General features: G+C 37.7%; 1 protein-coding gene across 5 annotated transcripts in view; it reads right to left on the minus strand.

Moving 5' to 3' along the window:
- The window catches only part of LOC124643816 (putative fatty acyl-CoA reductase CG5065), an 82,751-nt gene that overhangs the window by 18,188 nt on the left and 46,752 nt on the right, over positions 1–17,811 (minus strand). For 4 of the 5 annotated variants that reach the window (XM_047182917.1, XM_047182918.1, XM_047182920.1 and 1 more), the window contains exons 2-4: positions 13,579–13,851; positions 10,118–10,234; positions 8,387–8,509 (exon numbers count right to left, since the gene is read on the minus strand). In XM_047182917.1, the coding sequence (XP_047038873.1) occupies positions 8,387–8,509; positions 10,118–10,234; positions 13,579–13,698 (360 nt within the window). In that variant the 5' untranslated portion in view covers positions 13,699–13,851. Of the gene's footprint in view, positions 1–8,386; positions 8,510–10,117; positions 10,235–13,578; positions 13,852–15,435; positions 15,455–17,811 lie in introns of those variants that run through there. The other variant, XM_047182921.1, reaches the window with a different exon arrangement.

A 17,811-nucleotide genomic window follows, 5' to 3' on the forward strand; every position in this document is an offset into this window, starting at 1 on the left:
TCACACTAGATGCGTACGCTGAGCGGCCGACTATTCTACACATAAAAGAGCTCAGTATTTGAAGTTGCTCGTAGTATTTTATAAACGATCTCTGTGATCACTCGTGGTTCCCATACGATAAAACTAGTGTATTTTTTAAAAAAATCGGACGTTTACTGATATTTCAATTAAATGATGCGCATTCAGATAGTTGCCATTTGCGAAGCTCTAGAGGAAGACGAAAATAATAAAAAGAAGAGATTGTGGGTACATCCCTTAAATATGAAGAGATGTTTTCTTGGTCAATTTCATACTTTATATTTCGAATATAGACTTTATCCAAATAAGTTCAAGAAATATTTTCGTATGACAGTAAAAACATTCGATGAGTTACTATCTTTAATACGTATAAGTTTATATAAAAGGGACACTAATTATCGACGTGCTATTCAGCCAGAAGAAAGATTGACAATTACTTTAAGGTAAGAGGAAAACAACTTGTACTGTAATCAACACTTATTTATTATAATCAAATCAATCACGTTTAAACAATTGCGAAAAGAACAATGTCAGACGTCCATAGTAACTTAGGCTCAATAAAAATATTTCATGTACAGTGAAAATTCTTACAGTTTCTTGTGTAGTTTAACGTCAGAAGCTTTTCTATGTTTTCCAGTTTTGCATTGAACTTCTCAAAACCAAATTATTAAAACGAAAAACCTGAACTCGATAAACAAAATAATTACTTATTAAACTGATTTTTTTTTTTGGAAAAGTTCTAGATAAAAAAGTTGATTGGGTGGGCCGAAACCTGACATTGTTCTTTTAATCACCTTGCAAAATTCTTTCAATGTCTTCTATAGAAGGTGGTTCCGATAGATTATCAGGAGATTCAGTATGAGATGAGGTGTCGATTTGTGTAGGTGAGGATGTGACCTGATATGGCTGTGATGGGGGTGTGCACTGTGTACGGTTCTGTGACGATGACATGTACCCATGATCATAATAATGTTCATGCTGATATGATGTGCTAGTTGAAGGACCGGATCCGTACATGTAAATAGTCATTATTATATTTAATTTTATGTATTATTTTCATTATCTCAAATTTAAATTCAAATAATTGCCTTTCAGACATCGTATTCATTTCGGGTACAAGTGACATCAGAAAATTCATATGTGGGTTCATATTATTCTGTTCCTGTCTATTCATTGAATTTAATAAACATTGTTGAAATACAGTTAATCCTTTCGATTTTGACTGCTGAGATGAGTTGTTCATGATAGTATTATCACAACTATCTTCATTATAATTTATAGTATTATTATCCGAACTGTGACTGACTGGTGTACGTGCCGAGGGTAGTTGTATATTTGTGACTGAAGCAGGGCTCGAAGCACGTGAAATTGTTAAAAACTGAAGCATATCCAAATAGGGAGATTTGCGTTTCTTCGGGGCACCGCTGCCACTTTTAATATTTTGTTCTTTGTTTTTTTCCCGAACAAAGTAATCTCTGAGATGCTTCCATTTTTTTTGAAGTTCTTGAACTGAAATAAAATTTTATAATATTAAGGCCGGCAGCACACATCCGGTTTCCGGATACGGTTTCCTGATCAGGAATTCCGATTCGGGATTCCGTGACACTAGCGCACACATTCGGTTTTTTTCATTCTGAATTTACATGGCCAGTACGTATAGAGCCACTTAAGCCTTAATGGAAATTTCTCATCAATACGAATAATATAAGACCAAATACAAGGTAGTTTACATATTCAGTTGTCGAGTTCCGTCGACCTTCTCTGGTCTCCATCATCAGGTCAGCTCCAAACCTTCACTGTTGCAAAGTTCTATTCAATACAAATAACATAAGTCCAAACACGAAGTAGTTTACGTACTCAGTTGTCGAGTTCCCTCGACCTTCTCTGGTCTCCATCATCAGGTCAGCTCCAAACTTTCACTAATGCATAATGTTATCAGACATACACCTCATAATCAAGTTTTTATCCTGCGCATGCCTACAACTTTCAAAAGTTGCCCTGGATTTCTCAGGGTTTCCATCATCAGATCCGATGACGATGATGAGATGATTATGGGACCACCTATGAGGTATACCATAGCAAACAAAAAAATAATTTAATAAAATGTATGAATAGTCCTATGAGCGATGTTCTCATAACAGCGCCTGAACCATTTTTAAAGCACTTTTTCGTATGAAGGTGTAAAAAATTAAGTTAGAGAGTACATATAAGTACCATATTGTTTTTAAAATTTTTATCTTTTTTTTTGAGATACGTCACTTTGTTATAGGACATGGGGCAGTTTTGAATGGATTGTGATCCGCCTACTTTAAACTATTTATCTTTTATGTATGCAAATATGTATATACTAGCTTCTGCCAGCGGTTTCACCCGCATCCCGTGGGGAACTACTTCCCGTACTGGGATAAAAAGCCGATAAGTAGCCTATAGCCTTCCTCGATAAATGGGCTATCTAACACTGAAAGAAATTTTCCAATCGGACCAGTAGTACCTACCTGAGATTAGCGCGTTCAAACAAACAAACAAACTCTTCAGCTTTATAGTATTAGTATAGATTTGTTAATTGTTTAATAAACTGGATTTCATCTCTCAAAAAAAAACAAAAACAAATATAAAAAAGTAAGTGACAAGCGGGCTCTGATACACGTCCATTCGGAACATGGCTACCTTGATTCAGAATGAAAATTTCCGTATGTGTGCGGCGGTCAAACCAAATTGTTCGCGAGCGCTGCGTTCGGAATGACGTCATCAGGTTTTATTCCGTTCTGAGTACCCGAACGCACGGAGAAAATTTTAAACCGAATGTCAGGTTTTTTTCCGTCCGGAAAAAGTAAGAACGTGTGCGCTCTTGTGAACATTTTGTATGAAAAAAGAGCATTCCGGTTTCCGAATCAGGATTCCTGATCAGGAAACCGGATCAGGAAACCGGATGTGTGCTGCCGGCCTAAACCCTTTATATATGTGACGGCGCCACCGTCGATGTGTCAACCGTCGATCTGTCAACGGTGGACCTTATATAAAGCGGCGACCTTATAAAATTTTGTGCAATAAAGTTTTAATTCAGGCAAATGGGTACCGTAGCTGGCGCCGCCAGTTGATTTGATCCTCTACCTGCTAAACTTAGCATATTTTTGGCAATTTCGGATTTTCGGAAACTCGGCAAACATGTATACTATTTATTTAATAATCATACACAAATATTTGATCTGTTTTGAGTACAAAAACAGACCAAAAAGCAGTGCACAATGATTAAATAAATAGTAAACAGGTTTGCCAGGTTTCCGAGGATCCGAGGTTGTTGAAAATATGCTCAGGTTAGTGGTTAGAGAATTGAATCAGCTGGCGGCGCTGGTTACGGTACCTACACATTCGCTATAAGTAAATAAATAATAATGTCATAAATAATTACTGTTTATTAACCTTGCATTACAAATACTATAATATCATGAAACGAGATCTATTTGATTTTACATTTCACAGGTATTTGGCTACTGGGAAATCATTTGGTACGTTATCCGAAGATTTTCTAATGGGGAAGTCTACGATATCTACAATTATTTCTGAAACCTGCTCAATTTTATGGGAAATATTAATGCCACTGGAGTTACCACAGCCTACAGAAGAAATGTGGATAAATATATCAAATACATATTATAATAAAACAAATTATCCCAATTGTTTAGGTGCTGTAGATGGTAAACATGTTCGAATAAAAAAACCAGCTCACAGTGGTTCTAACTATTACAACTACAAAAAATTCTTTTCAATCATTTTATTTGCCTTAGCTGATGCTAACTGTTTATTTACTGCTGTTGACATTGGATCTTGTGGCAGAGAAGCAGATAGTAACATATTTAAAAACAGCAATATGGGCAGAATGATAACACTTGGACAGTTACATGTACCAAAATCTGCCAAACTACCTAATTCAAGTGGACCCGCACAACCATATGTGTTTTTAGGAGATGAAGCATTTAGTTTGAAATCAAATTTTATGAGACCTTACCCAAATCGCAACTTGACCATGGAACAACGCACATATAATTTTCGCCACAGCCGAGCGAGAAAATGCGTGGAATGTGCATTTGGTATTTTATCTAGTAAGTGGAGAGTATTGCATACAACCATAAATACTGATGTCAATAATGCTATTAAAATTGTACAAGCCACATGTCTGCTACACAATTTTGTTCGTAGAAGAGAAGGCATAAATTTTGAAGAACAGTTAAGCACTTGTAACCTAAGAGATGTACGAACATCACTGTTAGTTGTTTCTACGTCGGGTCAGAGGGTGAGAGAGTTTTTCAAAGAATATTTCGTGAACGAGGGTCGGCTGTACTGGCAGGACAAATACATATAATGACGCTTTGTTTTATTATTTATGTAGTGCTACTAATATAATTATAGAAGCTGTTGATTTGCATCCATGCCATAGTCAAACAACAAATCAACAAAAAAAGGGTAGGTAATTTTGTCTTTTTTTTTTCTTATTTACGTATATCTGTCAGTGTAACCCAGCCGTATTTTAATTCGGCGCATGTGTTACTAGTTTTACAACCGCGCTGCGCACTCACACAAACACAAACGATACATGCACAAAGCACACGCAACGATCATTCAATAAAAATCGTAGGTAATCCAGCCTAGCCAAATTCACCCAATCACAGTGCGAGTACTCCCACACACTCGCCTAGCCGCTCCTCGCGTGACCTTGAAGCCGGAACAAACAAGCGCCGACGGCAATCGGTGTTTGATGTCGCCGCCGCCGCCGCATACTAGGACTAGGACGTGTAGGACTAGGTACAAAGTGCGATATGACGGAGAATTACACGAACACGAGTTGGTGGAGATGGTCCGCCTGTATGCCATCAGTGACAACAGTGTACTAACAGCCGTACATACCTATGTTCCGGGAAATGTTTCCCGACCGGGAACCCTCATCACGGAGGGTCAAGCTGGTCATGTGACAGACTTACGTGCTAGGATCGTTAACTTAGTGCTTTCGACACATTAAAAACGAATGTGATAGTGTTAATTTTAACCTCCTGGACTACGGCACGGATGCAAATCAATAGCTTGTATGTATACCTATGTAAGTTGTTAAAAAACTTAAATATCAGAAAATAGTTTATTTATTATTTCGACAATTAATAACTCTTTTGATTTAATTTCCACAGATATTTACAACACAAAAAAAAACTATCCTAGAAGAACAATAAAAAAAAAATATATATATACACTATATCTAAAAGGCGTCAAAAAATTCATCCCCATCGCTGTCAACTGGGAGCGTACCCAAGAGGCTGGCAGCATTACCTCGTTGGATGGCCATGCTGATCCTTTGTCCGAGGTAATAGCCAGCCTTTTGGTCACGGGAAGCGTCAACCAGCCGCCTAGACAGGTCTTTAAATAGGTTATGCGCATTCGGACCCCACGACCCGAGGGTTTCAACCCCAAACGGTTCGAAAATATAGTTGCCGACAAGGCCACTATATTTCCGCCGCTTGAGGTTCTCCGCGGCCGCAGCGGCAGCAGCAGCACAGCACGCAGAACTTGGAAGATGGGATGGCGCAAGAGTATCGACGCAGGTTGCGTTCCATACTAAAGGCCTACCCATCTTCCAAGGGAATAAAGACATGCCGTCCGGTCTCTTTCGTCGTCGCGTGCCAAGCCATTTGGTTCCAGTACAGCTGGCACCCCGACGGCAACAAGAGCCCGACGAATAATGTCGTTGATATTTGCGTGCTGCGCAATACGGCCCGCACTACGGCTGCACGACAGGCCGTGGTGTCCGAGGCTGGTGACAGCCTCACCACAGTGGCAGCGATGAGGGGAGCAGCACGGTGCTCCTATACGTAAACAAGTAGCGAGGCGGAAAGTTGTATCGTCAAACATGGTGCCAATGTTTGACGACGGTAGTGCCTGAAGCCAAAGCCCCGACTCCCATCTACCCACAGCCAGTAGGCGCGCTCGCTCAGCAGGAGTAATTGCCGTTTCTATCAAACTATTCCGGGTTACTCTGCAGAGCGGCTCATCCCACTGTCTTTGGGAAGACGGGTTGCTGGGTAAATTTTCGTTCGGGCAAGTAATTTTCCATGCATCCCTAGCCTCGGCTAAATACGGCACCTCGAAATCAGCCAGTGTTGGAGTAAGAATATTCCTGGTTAATTTCTCAGTGCCGTGAACCGAGGATATGAATGCCGGTAAACTAATACTGGTAATTTTGCGGACGCCGAGACCTCCCATCCGGATGGGCAATGTGGCTTGTTGCCAGGCTCGGTCGTCCAGGGCCACATTGAGAATGGAGCTGAGGGTATGGCGGATAATTTTATCAATTGGGTCTAAAAGGTGGCTATGTTTAAAGAGATGAGAAGAACGGAGGTAATATGTAAATTTAGGACCAAAACAGCAGTGTCGAATAATTGTGATGGCCGAATGCATTGTAATTTTCTGTAGGCGTTCCGAAATATCGTTGAAATTATCAATTTTTTCCGAAATAAATGTAGAAAAAGATTGGTCTAGGATGGGAGCCCCAAGGAGGCGGAGAGACTGTTTATCTATAATTTTAATCTGTGGTGCTAATGATTGAAATTTGGATATTGTCATTTGTCTGTAAGTCGTGTCAGTAATAAATAATTCACATTTTGTACAATTTAGTTCTAAACCAATGGAATGAAATTTATGTTTTAAATGAATGAAATCCTGAAATACGGTCTCTACATCGCCTCCCAGGGTCCCATCATCTAGATACCAAACGTTGAATTTGGAATTTAGCTCTCGAATGATCTGGTGAATGGCTAGGCTGAAAATTACAGAAATATCAGAAAAACTATACTTTTTGTTTAGGAAGTGAAAATTTGAATAAACATTACTTACTAGTTTCGTTTCTTTTTTTAGTTTCATAAACCCCCCAATCTTCATACATAACAGATGCTATGTCTTCCCAAGCGCATCTCCGTAAGTTTCTATCCCTATATTCTTCTGAATTCGCATTCCAAATACATTGTCTAGAATGTACTTCTGAAATAAACTTTTCGGTGTCGAACATCGCGAGGTGTCACGTGTCACCACTGTCCTGATTGAAGTTTGTTTCTCGAGTGAATTGCGGCAGAGGCGCGGCGCCTTGCCAGATGATGATCTAGCATTCTCCCCAAATCTCACCCAAAATCCCCCCAAAATGTTAGTGTTTTGAGAGAAAACCCCCCTAGTAATTAGAAAAATATTTATTTAAATACAATAATTTATAATAATTTTGCAATCGCTTCCATTACTGGTTTTGTGTGTGGTTCTATGGTGGAATCAAATGAAGTAGTAAGTAATTTGGTCGCGTTCAGTCATAAAACTTTTCCGAAAAATCCTCCAACTCCCTCCAAGCCAATTTTTAATCCCCCCGCTGATCCCCCCAAAGGATTGTTCCCCCCAAAAAATCCCCCGTGGGCAGAAAATACCCCCAAATTTGGGGGGAATCCCCCCAATCTGGCATCACTGCGCGGCGGTGCGGACGCGGCGGAGCGGCGGTGCGTACGCGGCGGAGCGGCGCTATTCGGCAACTGCGTCCGCGTAGCCAATCCGCGTCCGCCGTGCATAGTCGCGTAGTAAAATAATCGGCTACTGAGAGTCAGCTACAATAGACGACGTAACAGCGTATAGTCGGTTCGGTGTGAACGACAATTTCAAAATATATGGAAAAGCAATAAACTGCGTAACGCGCGCTCACAGTCAGCGGCCGACATTACGTTTGGTCTGAACGATGCCTATATCTGCTTTACACATGATGTTGTAAATTATGAAAAACGAAAAATGACTCCTGTGGCTAAACCACTGAATGGATTAGGTTATTTTTTTTACAATTCGCCATAGAATATCATAAAGTATATGTGATTAGATTTAATGTGATCGTGAACGACACACCCTGTATAAGGAGTAAACCACCATGGTGCTGCCCCGCCATTATATCTATTTTTGTTTTAGGGGTATTTTTGTAAAAAAAGTCTTAGGTATCAAGATTGTTCACCTTTAAGTTTTTACTCAAATTGAGTGTGAGATGTGTTGCTGGGGAGTTTGTTCCACCACTTCTTCTTCCCAGCAAAAACACATAGGAAGTGGTGAAGGGCGGGCATTTTGGGGGCTGTTTTTTGTTTTTGACGTTCGAAAAGTGCTGATTTATCAACCTAACCGTCAGGTGCACAAAGCTCCAGTAAAGTTAAAGCTTCATTAAATCTATTGCTGTCACTTTTTATCTTGTTAACAAAGAAAGAGTCAGCAATAGATTTAAAGAACCTTTAACTTTAATGGAGCTTTGTGCAACTGATGGTAATTTGTATAAAAGTTTCTGTGTTTGAGTAGGTAACTTCAGATCTGTTCTTACCTTCTGACATAGCATAGTCTGATCTGCGGCGCTGATGCCGAGCTCGGGCTCCGTGATGTCGCCCACTATCGGGACTATCTTGTTCAGCTCCTGGGGCCGCTCTCTCCGTAGGGTCTCGAACAACTGGGGAACAAAATATTCTTCATCAGACATTGACGAAAATTATGTACACTTAGATAAATCTATATATAGGTACTAATATATTAAAAAGGAAACATTTGTTTGTTTACACCCCAAAGGTTCCGAAACTACTGGACCGATTTTTTATAATTCGTTTTATTGTCGGGATATCTATATTTATTTTTATTTTAATACCTAAAACTTTCTCCTGGACCTGACAAATACTATGCTGAAAATCGAATCAAAATCACAAACAATACATACATACAGTTCCAACTGAGAACCTCATTGTTTTGAAGTCGGTTACAAGTTATGATTGATTTTATTTCCCCTGTTTGCGTTTAAACTAAGGGTCAAAAGACATCACGTAACCACTTGTAACTAACATATTTAAGTATGTTTACAAGTTCTTAAGTGACAAACTGAATATTAAACTAATGAAGAACTCATTCAACTTAAAAACGCAAATAAATGCACAAATATAAATACACTTAAAGAATATTAAACTAATGAAGAACTCATTCAACTTAAAAACGCAAATAAATGCACAAATATAAATACACTTAAATAAATTACTTTAAAAGCACTTAATTCTTATGTATGACAAAGTAAATAGTTTACTAACTTCTTTTAAATACGAACACTGTATAAAATTAACAATTAGGTGCGGTCACGTCATTAATGGTAATGATAATTCAATCCTACTTCCTACTTATATTATAAATGTGAAAGTTTGTGAGAATGTATGGATGTATGTTTGTTATTTAATCACGCAAAAACGGCTGGACCGATTTGATTGAAATCCAGGGTATCACCTATCTACATAAGATAGGTGATACCCTGGATTAACACATAGGCTACTTTTTATCAACACACCACGCGGGCGAAGCCGCTGGCGGAAGCTAGTTGTTTTATAAATATAGTATTCCTAGAAGTAACAATAAAATGACGGTTGTTCTCTCTAAGGATATCAGCCAGCTGTGCAGGACATATTATAGTGCACAAGCATTTGCTTGGACTGGACACAGGTGCACTCTCTATTCCTTCACTCTCATAGCGCGACTGGACGACAGTCTGACAACACCGGAGAGAGATCACAAGCAGGACCGACATTTGAACGTGCTCTCCGATGCGCAGATGTAGCATTCGCCAACTTCCAGACTCCGGTCTGCTATGTGAAATGTCTCTACAACCCTTTTTTTTCTGCTAGCTCGTGCTCAGCAGTCGCGACCACATGGCTTGCCTTTCCAAAAGGGCAGAACTCGCCATGACAACATAGTCACCCATCCATGAATCCACCGCGCCAGGCGTTCCTTGGCCTTATAATCAATTAACTCCTTTTTTGATAGGAATTCATCTAATGCAGGTGAGGGATCACACTTTTTGTTTTTTTTTTGCGTGTCAGACTCTTACTGACTAAACCCACCATGTTCCTACTTAAGCCCTTTATGTGCCAGGGCCGCGGTAACTCGTGCGAACAATCCCGCAGCCCCGGCAGAATTCTTCTTCTCTGTCGATTCGCTCTTGGCAGAACGGTCGTGGTCACGTTGAGGCGTCAACATTAGAGGAGAATAGAGAACCTCTCTGTTTTGAAGTCGGTTAAGAACTTACCGGTGACTGTGTGAGCTCAGTGAGACGAGAAGCAACATCCTGGCCGCGCTTTGGCCGCATCAGTAAGTAGATCTTCTTAATTTTTGGACAACTCCTCAACAGCTTTTCAACCAGCACCTGTGGGGAAATGCAATGTTCTAGTTATTATTCTGTCATCATCATCATCAGCAGCAAACTTTTCATGAAGTCTCATTTTTTTGAAGTTAGCTTATTCGGGCTTTCTAAAATAGTTGGACCGATTTTGACGGGACTTTCAAAGGAAGAAAGCTGATGTAACTAGGAATAACTGAGGCTACTTTTTATCCGTGTTCGGGAAATAGTTAAAATAAGAGTATCCATAGTTATAACATTGTTAATGCGAGTCAGTATTCATGATAAAATCGACTGAGATGATTTTTTTACGGATAAACATTAAATACACCAAAAACATTACATGTAAAAAAGCCAAGTCTCTCTACGCAATTCTTCCACCGTAAAAAGTTTCGAGATTGCATGGAAGCCAAGTCCTGTTCGACTTTATTTGTAAATCAATATTTTGTGGCTATATCAATAGTTTTGTTCACATTACAATAATATTGACTTGGCCATCACTGCACTGCGATCCAGTGCAGAAAATCAATATAATAGATATAAGTATTTAAGAAAGAGTTATGCCCGATTCGTCATTTTAGTGATTTGGCATCCATAAAAAACGTGTCCCGATTTGTCATTCCATAAAATATTTTATTTTGCTTAGTCCCAATTGGTCATCCGTACTTTATTTTGTAAAAAGTACTGTCAACAAGAAAAGCTTTACAATATTGTAATATGTTTTTTTTTTATTATTTATGTTGGTTATGTTTTTTTCCGAATATGGCAACACGCTATTAATAAAATCGCGATTTCAACGGCGTCACACAACGCACGACCAAAACCAAAATACCAGGATCGCATAAATCAGATGAGTAATATACCAACCATCGAGTGTCCATGGAACTGCCCACCATGTACTAGGACCGCATAACTTACAGGAGTATAGCAGTCAAGAGTGTCAGGATTTTACATTTTATATACTAATTGTAGATAAATATACCAATTTACACCATGTCGATGAATTGTATTTTATGTATATCAACCATTTTTTTGAAAATCTCGGTATTACTTATTTCATATATATAATCAGGTAATAAAACATAACTATTTACTATTTTCGGTATTAGCAAAAAAACATGTGGTGCAGATGCATTATAAGTTGGTTGTTAAGCGCCCTTGAAGTGCATGTGAGTTCGTAAAAATGAATACCGGAAAAACAGTAAATAGCACAATTTGTGACCAAAACTTAAGCACATATACATAAATAAAATAAGTAATTGAACTGAAACGTTCTGTTTATACGAACAAGGTCCAATTAAAAAAAAATACTGCAGTATGTGCAACACAACTGCTGACTAGATTCAAATTATTTTTGTTAATTACATTTTATATTTATTTTCTTGTTTGTGAATGTTTTTATGTATACAATCTCTTTGCTAGTTATGGGCTCCATCCCCATGTTGTCTTCACCTGTGCTTTATTGTACATTTTATTATATTTATATGAGAGCTATTTAAACCTTTACCTACATCGAAGTGTTTCATTTAAAATTTCTTCTAACACTTTTATTTCTGACGGTACTCTGATACGTGAAATTTTATGCGGGTGACGAATCGGAACTCAAAATTTAAATATTAAATTATTTATTTTGCTCGAATGACCAATCGGGATTTGGTGTATGGAAAAAATAGTTGGTGACCAATCGGTACTAATGACAAATTGGGAATAACTCTTAAGAAACAGGTGAAACCGCAGACATTAGCTAACTAGTACTTTATTACAAAAAGGGTATTAAAACGTTTGTACCGGATGAAATTTCTATAACTTTCTTTAACAATACAGTTATTAAAAACCCAGCCAGACTGAGAACCAAGAGCTATCATTGGGTTGCCCAGGTAAACTAACTGGGTCGTGTAGGTCAGATAGACAGTCGCTCCATATAAAACACTGGTACTAAACATCCGCTAAACAAATAACGTTACAATTACAACATTGGGTAACCACACGTTTAAATAATTCATAATTAGGTCAGTATTATGTCCTGTTTTCAAAAGCAAATGGATAAGATAAACTAGCCCGACTGATTAACACAGTAATCACTTTAAACTTGCATTGATAAAATGTTTTTATCGAAATTAATCAAGAATGTTATGATATTGATAATTTATAATGTGTTACATAATCCTACTAATATTATAAAAGCCAAAGTTTGCATGAATGTATGAATGTTTGTTCCTCTTTCACGCAAAAACTGCTGAAAGGATTTTGAAGTAAATTAGATGTACCTAATATAGCTTATTATGTATAAGAATAATAACATAGGGTACTTTTTATCCATGTGCAGTGAAAAGTTTTTTTTTAGACGTGAGAGAAACCACGGGCGGAAACTAGTGAAGCTTAGCTTAGGACACTAGTTTCTTTTTACACGTATAAAATGAAAATAAGCTTAACATTCAATTTGTCTCATTATGACAAAACTAGCTTCCGCCAGCGGCTTCGCCCGCGTGGTGTGTTGACAAAATGTAGCCTATGTGTTAATCCAGAGTATCACCTATCTACATACCAAATTTCAATCAAATCGGTCCAGCCGTTTTTGCGTGATTAAATAACAAACATACATCCATACATACTCACAAACTTTCACATTTATAATACAAGTAGGAAGTAGGATTCTACCAAATTTGTCGGCAAGAGTCAACTGCTACATGTGTTTGCGCCCAAATCTCTGGACCTACTTAACCAATTTTGAAAATTCTTTTACCAATATAAAGTCACGTTATTTATAATATCATAGGCTATATTTTACAGAAGAGAAGTCATAATATGAAAAGGCAAGAATGACATTTGTCCAGTCGCACGGTGTTCGCACGAGTTAACTAAGGAAATCTAGTTTTGTCTGCTTCTAACGTGAATCTATTTATTAGGTAACTGATAAGGTCAGTCAGAGTGGCTTGTTTACCATATAAAAGTACATTGTCTTGGATTGTTCAACATTGAAACACAAAAACGTTACTTAAAATTTTACCTAAAAGTAAGCATTTCTAGCTATTCTATTATTCTATCTACATAACTTCGGATTAATTGACTATTTTTTTAATTTTTTTTTTCAAACAATTTTAGTTTTTTATGTTACATTTTATAGATAGAAATAATTAAAAAGTACTGAGTTGGAAACCCCATTAAAATCGGTTCATTTAAACGCAAGATAATCGTGTACAATCATACAGGTACTTACGTAACTACATACAGGTCAAGCTGAAAACTTATTTTTTTTATTCTATTAAAAATAATCACTGACAACTACCCTAAAAGCCTAAGACCAAACAGTGATGTGCCACAGTTATCGAAAAAACAAAAAAACATCGACAGAAAAAAAAACATATTCTTACCTTCCCCATAAAACCGGTACCGCCAGTAACGAAAACAGACTTATCGGCATAAAATTCGGCGACAGGCACATACTCCTGACTCCCCGGTACATAGTGGCCACCGGACAAACAGGACGCCATGGCTTATATCTTCTTTCCCTTCACTAATCTCGCGCTCGAACACTTGGTAAATACATGTAAACTTGATCAGCCGGTCGCATGTAAGGTCGCAGGTTTCAGGAGTCAGAGTATCAACAGGCCACTGGTTTTTTCAACATGGTTATTTGTTTATACCTGTGGAAGATGGAGAAATTGGTTAGTTACATCTATACATGTAACAAATCTGGAAGTCATTTTTGTACATTTAATATTTTGAAAAAGAAATTAGCCAGCGCGTTGAAGGATATCCAACAGAATCCACTTCCAGCATTTTTGTAATTTTTTTTCAATTGTGAAGCTGAAAAGTTTGTTTTTTTTTTTGCTAGGAGGCGCTATTGCAGCTATTGAAAATTCTTTCACTGTTAAATAGCCCATTTATGGAGGTAAGCTATTTTTGTCCAGGTGCGCAAAGTAGTACCCGAAACGTGAGTGAAGCCGATGGCAGAAGCCAGTAATTACTTTCATTAACTTCTCCAATGATTTAATTCTCGAAAGCGCGACGGCTGTGCACGGGGTCCTGATTTCGATTGCTGTGTCGAGCCGAAATAGCTTTGTGAGTTTTAGAAACTCTCACAAAGCAACCCTGTGTCTAGAAGTTAGCAGTGCTACACCCCCGAGCCTGGGAGGGCACGTGTCGCCGGCGTCCCCGAATGCTACTCAGTAGCAGTCGTTGTTACATACCCACGTGAGAGGATATCAGGCGGATTTGAGAAAACTCTGACTTCATACAAGATGATAAAAAAATATTTTGCACCTAAATCAAAATTCTCAAAGGTATATTTATTTTTGTATACAAATAGCGGTTTTGTGAGATAATGAAGTTATTAAATCTTGTTTTGAAGTTTCGACCTTAATATGGCAAGGATAATTTGGCAATATATAAGATGGTGGATTTCGTAGGTTTTGCAATAGATTTATAGATTTATGAAGGTTAAGGCTAGACCAAAGTTCCTGCTTTGACAATACAAATTCAATAGCAGGTACCAGAGGTTCATCACTACTGGCAGTACCCGGATAAAATGCCTGTGTTACCCGGGGACAGTGTAGCTTTCCACCAGGCAGTGAGCAGTTCAATAGTTTCTGAGTATTTAGGATACAAATAAAAAAAAACTGTTATTAGGATTGAGCCTTCCTAGCTCAACTTGCATTAAAAAAATGACGACAAACTCCATAGTTGTTGAGACCAGCTCCTTTAAGCCGTGTACCTAGCTTTTGAAGTGCTTTAATAATCTTAGATATAGGTACCCTATCACAATAAAATTATAAAGGCGAAAGCGTGTACATGTAGGTATTTTTGCTATTTCTTCACGCGCAAACCGCTGAACGGATTTTGATGAAAAACTAGGCAGTAAATCTAGCTTCAGCAAATCAAAATAACATGTAGACTATTTTTATCCGGGTGCTGGAAGTAGTTCCTTCGAAACCGTTCGTAAGAAATTATTTAAGAAGACATTTGACTTTGGCTAGACAAATTAATTGTTAGGAAGGTGAAATCTGGTAAGTGGCATAATTAATCAAAATTGATTACTTTATAAGACCAAACTGGACTAAATAGATTCAAGGCTAGTGCAGTTTTAAAAGTTTTATTTGGACTCTGCTTCAAGCGAATGCAGCTGAGTAGGTACCATTTTAAGTGGAGCGACTGCCTATCTGACCTCTTCGACCCAGTTGCCCGGGCAACCCGAAAGCCATTGGTAAAACTCTTTGATTTCTGCCTACCCGTAACGACTGCCAAAGATCTTCAAATGACAGCTGAGCGGGGCCCAACAGGGCCAAGGTCTGCCGGGGCTGCGGGATTGTTCGAAAAAGTTACCGCGGCCCTGGTACATAAAAAGTCTACGACGGAACACGACGGTTTTTAGTCAGTAAGAGTCTGACACTCCCTCACCGCTGCTAACCCACAGCGGGAGGGGTCATTCGATGATTTTTGACGTCGTTTAAAAAAAAGACCGACCAATTTAAAGTTCATTCCAAAAATATATCAATAAACTATAAATATTAGAAGCCCTGATGTCAAAAACAGCTGATAAAATATAAAACTGTAACAATATCCCAAAATTCTGTCATCATAAAATGTCAAGGAGTTTACAAGTTTAAGGCTAAAATAGAGACATTACAAACCGCCATAGGTCACATGAATATTTATCTAAATTCGCGAACTATGTTGCAATTACACAATCAATCAAAAAAGTTTTTTGTTTCTTCCGTTAAAATTGAATATTTATTTAGGTCATTCAAAATACCAATGGTGTAGAATTTCCAAAAATAATCAACTGGTTTTCTTAATTTAAAAACCCAAAATCGTAATCAAAACTTGGCTGCAAAACAGCTCTTTTTGAACTTTAAAATTTACGAAAGACAGCCCCCAAAACGCCTACCCTTCACCACTTCCTATGTGCTTTTGTTAGGAATAAAAAGTGGCGTGGACCCAACAAAAAAAAAATGGTGGGAAATTACTAAAAGAACCCGCGAGAGATAGGTGCAGCGTGAGGGAGTGTCAGACTCTTACTGACTAAAACTCACCATGTTTCTTCTGGAGCCCACAGTGTACCTACCAGGGCCGCGGTACAGACTACTTTGATGTTAAAGAAATGAGGAATTAAAGTAGTTTAAGTTATTTAGTACTTGATAAGTATGGCTTTATTTAAAAAGGGGATAGGCAGGTAGCGTAGCAACACCTAAAGTTTATTTTACACAAAGATGAGTTGCACCATTTAACTATAACGATAACCAAACCATAACCAGCCGTATACTTGCCGCCCATTGGTCACATCGGCGATTTGACAACTGAAAATGTTTGTGTTATCGTTATAGTTAAATGGTTCAACTCACCGTAAGAATATCATTTCCCTAGCCTTTTTCCCAAATATGTTGATGACGGCTGCCTATATGACTTCTACAAGTCAGACACTGGATCAGAACCAGCTGAAGTAATTTAAATGAAATTTGAATGCCCTTCACATTGATTTTTCGTAGATTATGTAAGAAGTTCTTAAAATGTGTGAGTAAACCCGTAGGATGTAGCCAATTATCCTCAGCCTTGATTACATTGACAACAGCTGTGAACAACATTAGACTATATTTTCATGTTGTAGCAATCTCAACGGTACAAAATCGTAAGAAACAAATAATTTGTAAAAATGGGGAAGAAATTATATTATGTAGTTCAGTTCAAACAAGATCGATAGGAATAAATACATCGATTGATTCATTCGATCTAAAGTCCTAACCTATCTCTAAAAACGGATGTTTTTCTAAATTAAAATTTCAAAAAATCTGGAAATCTTACATCAGATATCACAGAATTTGTTCTTACCAAAAAAGACGTACAAAAAAAATTCCACTTTTCTCTTGAAACAACTAAACGTCAATGCATAGATTCAAAGTATGCAACAGCCGAACCACTTGTATTTCGCTTTCAGATACATTTTAATAGTCACAAGCACGGCCCAATGTAAATAATATACGTTCATGTACAAGTTTATCAATAATTCACTTTTTATTTTATCGCTTTTTCTGAGATAGGCGCAATCTATGCCATCATTTTGACGTTTTGTCTCCAGTCATTTTTTATATTTTTGCCATGTTGGTTTTGGCCAGTTCCTGTAAAATAGGTTTTAGTTGTTTTGGAAATAAATTGTATGCGGAATAAAGGAGGTATTATTATAATATATTTTTGGTATTTTGGTTGAGAGTGAATTAATATTTTACCCCTAACGCATGAAAATTTGTTACATAGACTTTGTTTAAAGTTAAGAGTAAGTTAAGTATGAATATATATGGATGGAGAGGAAGAAGAAGACCTAGGAAAAGATGGATGGAATGCCTGAAAGAAGACATGAATAAGAAGAGAGTGGATGTTAGTATGACGAGTGACAGAGAGGAATGGAAGCGGAAAACATATTGTGCCGACCATAACTAAAATTGGGAACAGGGCGAGAAGAAGAAATATAATGAAGATAGAAGATATATTAATTCACATTCTGTACAATTTGAAGAATTTGAAATTCTAATTTTAACAAAGATTAAAGTTCAGTTGGATTAGAAATTGCTGATTAAATTCCGATAAAGTTAATGTAGTCTTACGATTCAAAA

This window comes from Helicoverpa zea, chromosome 28 (genome assembly GCF_022581195.2).
Source record: "Helicoverpa zea isolate HzStark_Cry1AcR chromosome 28, ilHelZeax1.1, whole genome shotgun sequence".
NCBI classification, from domain to species: domain Eukaryota; kingdom Metazoa; phylum Arthropoda; class Insecta; order Lepidoptera; family Noctuidae; genus Helicoverpa; species Helicoverpa zea.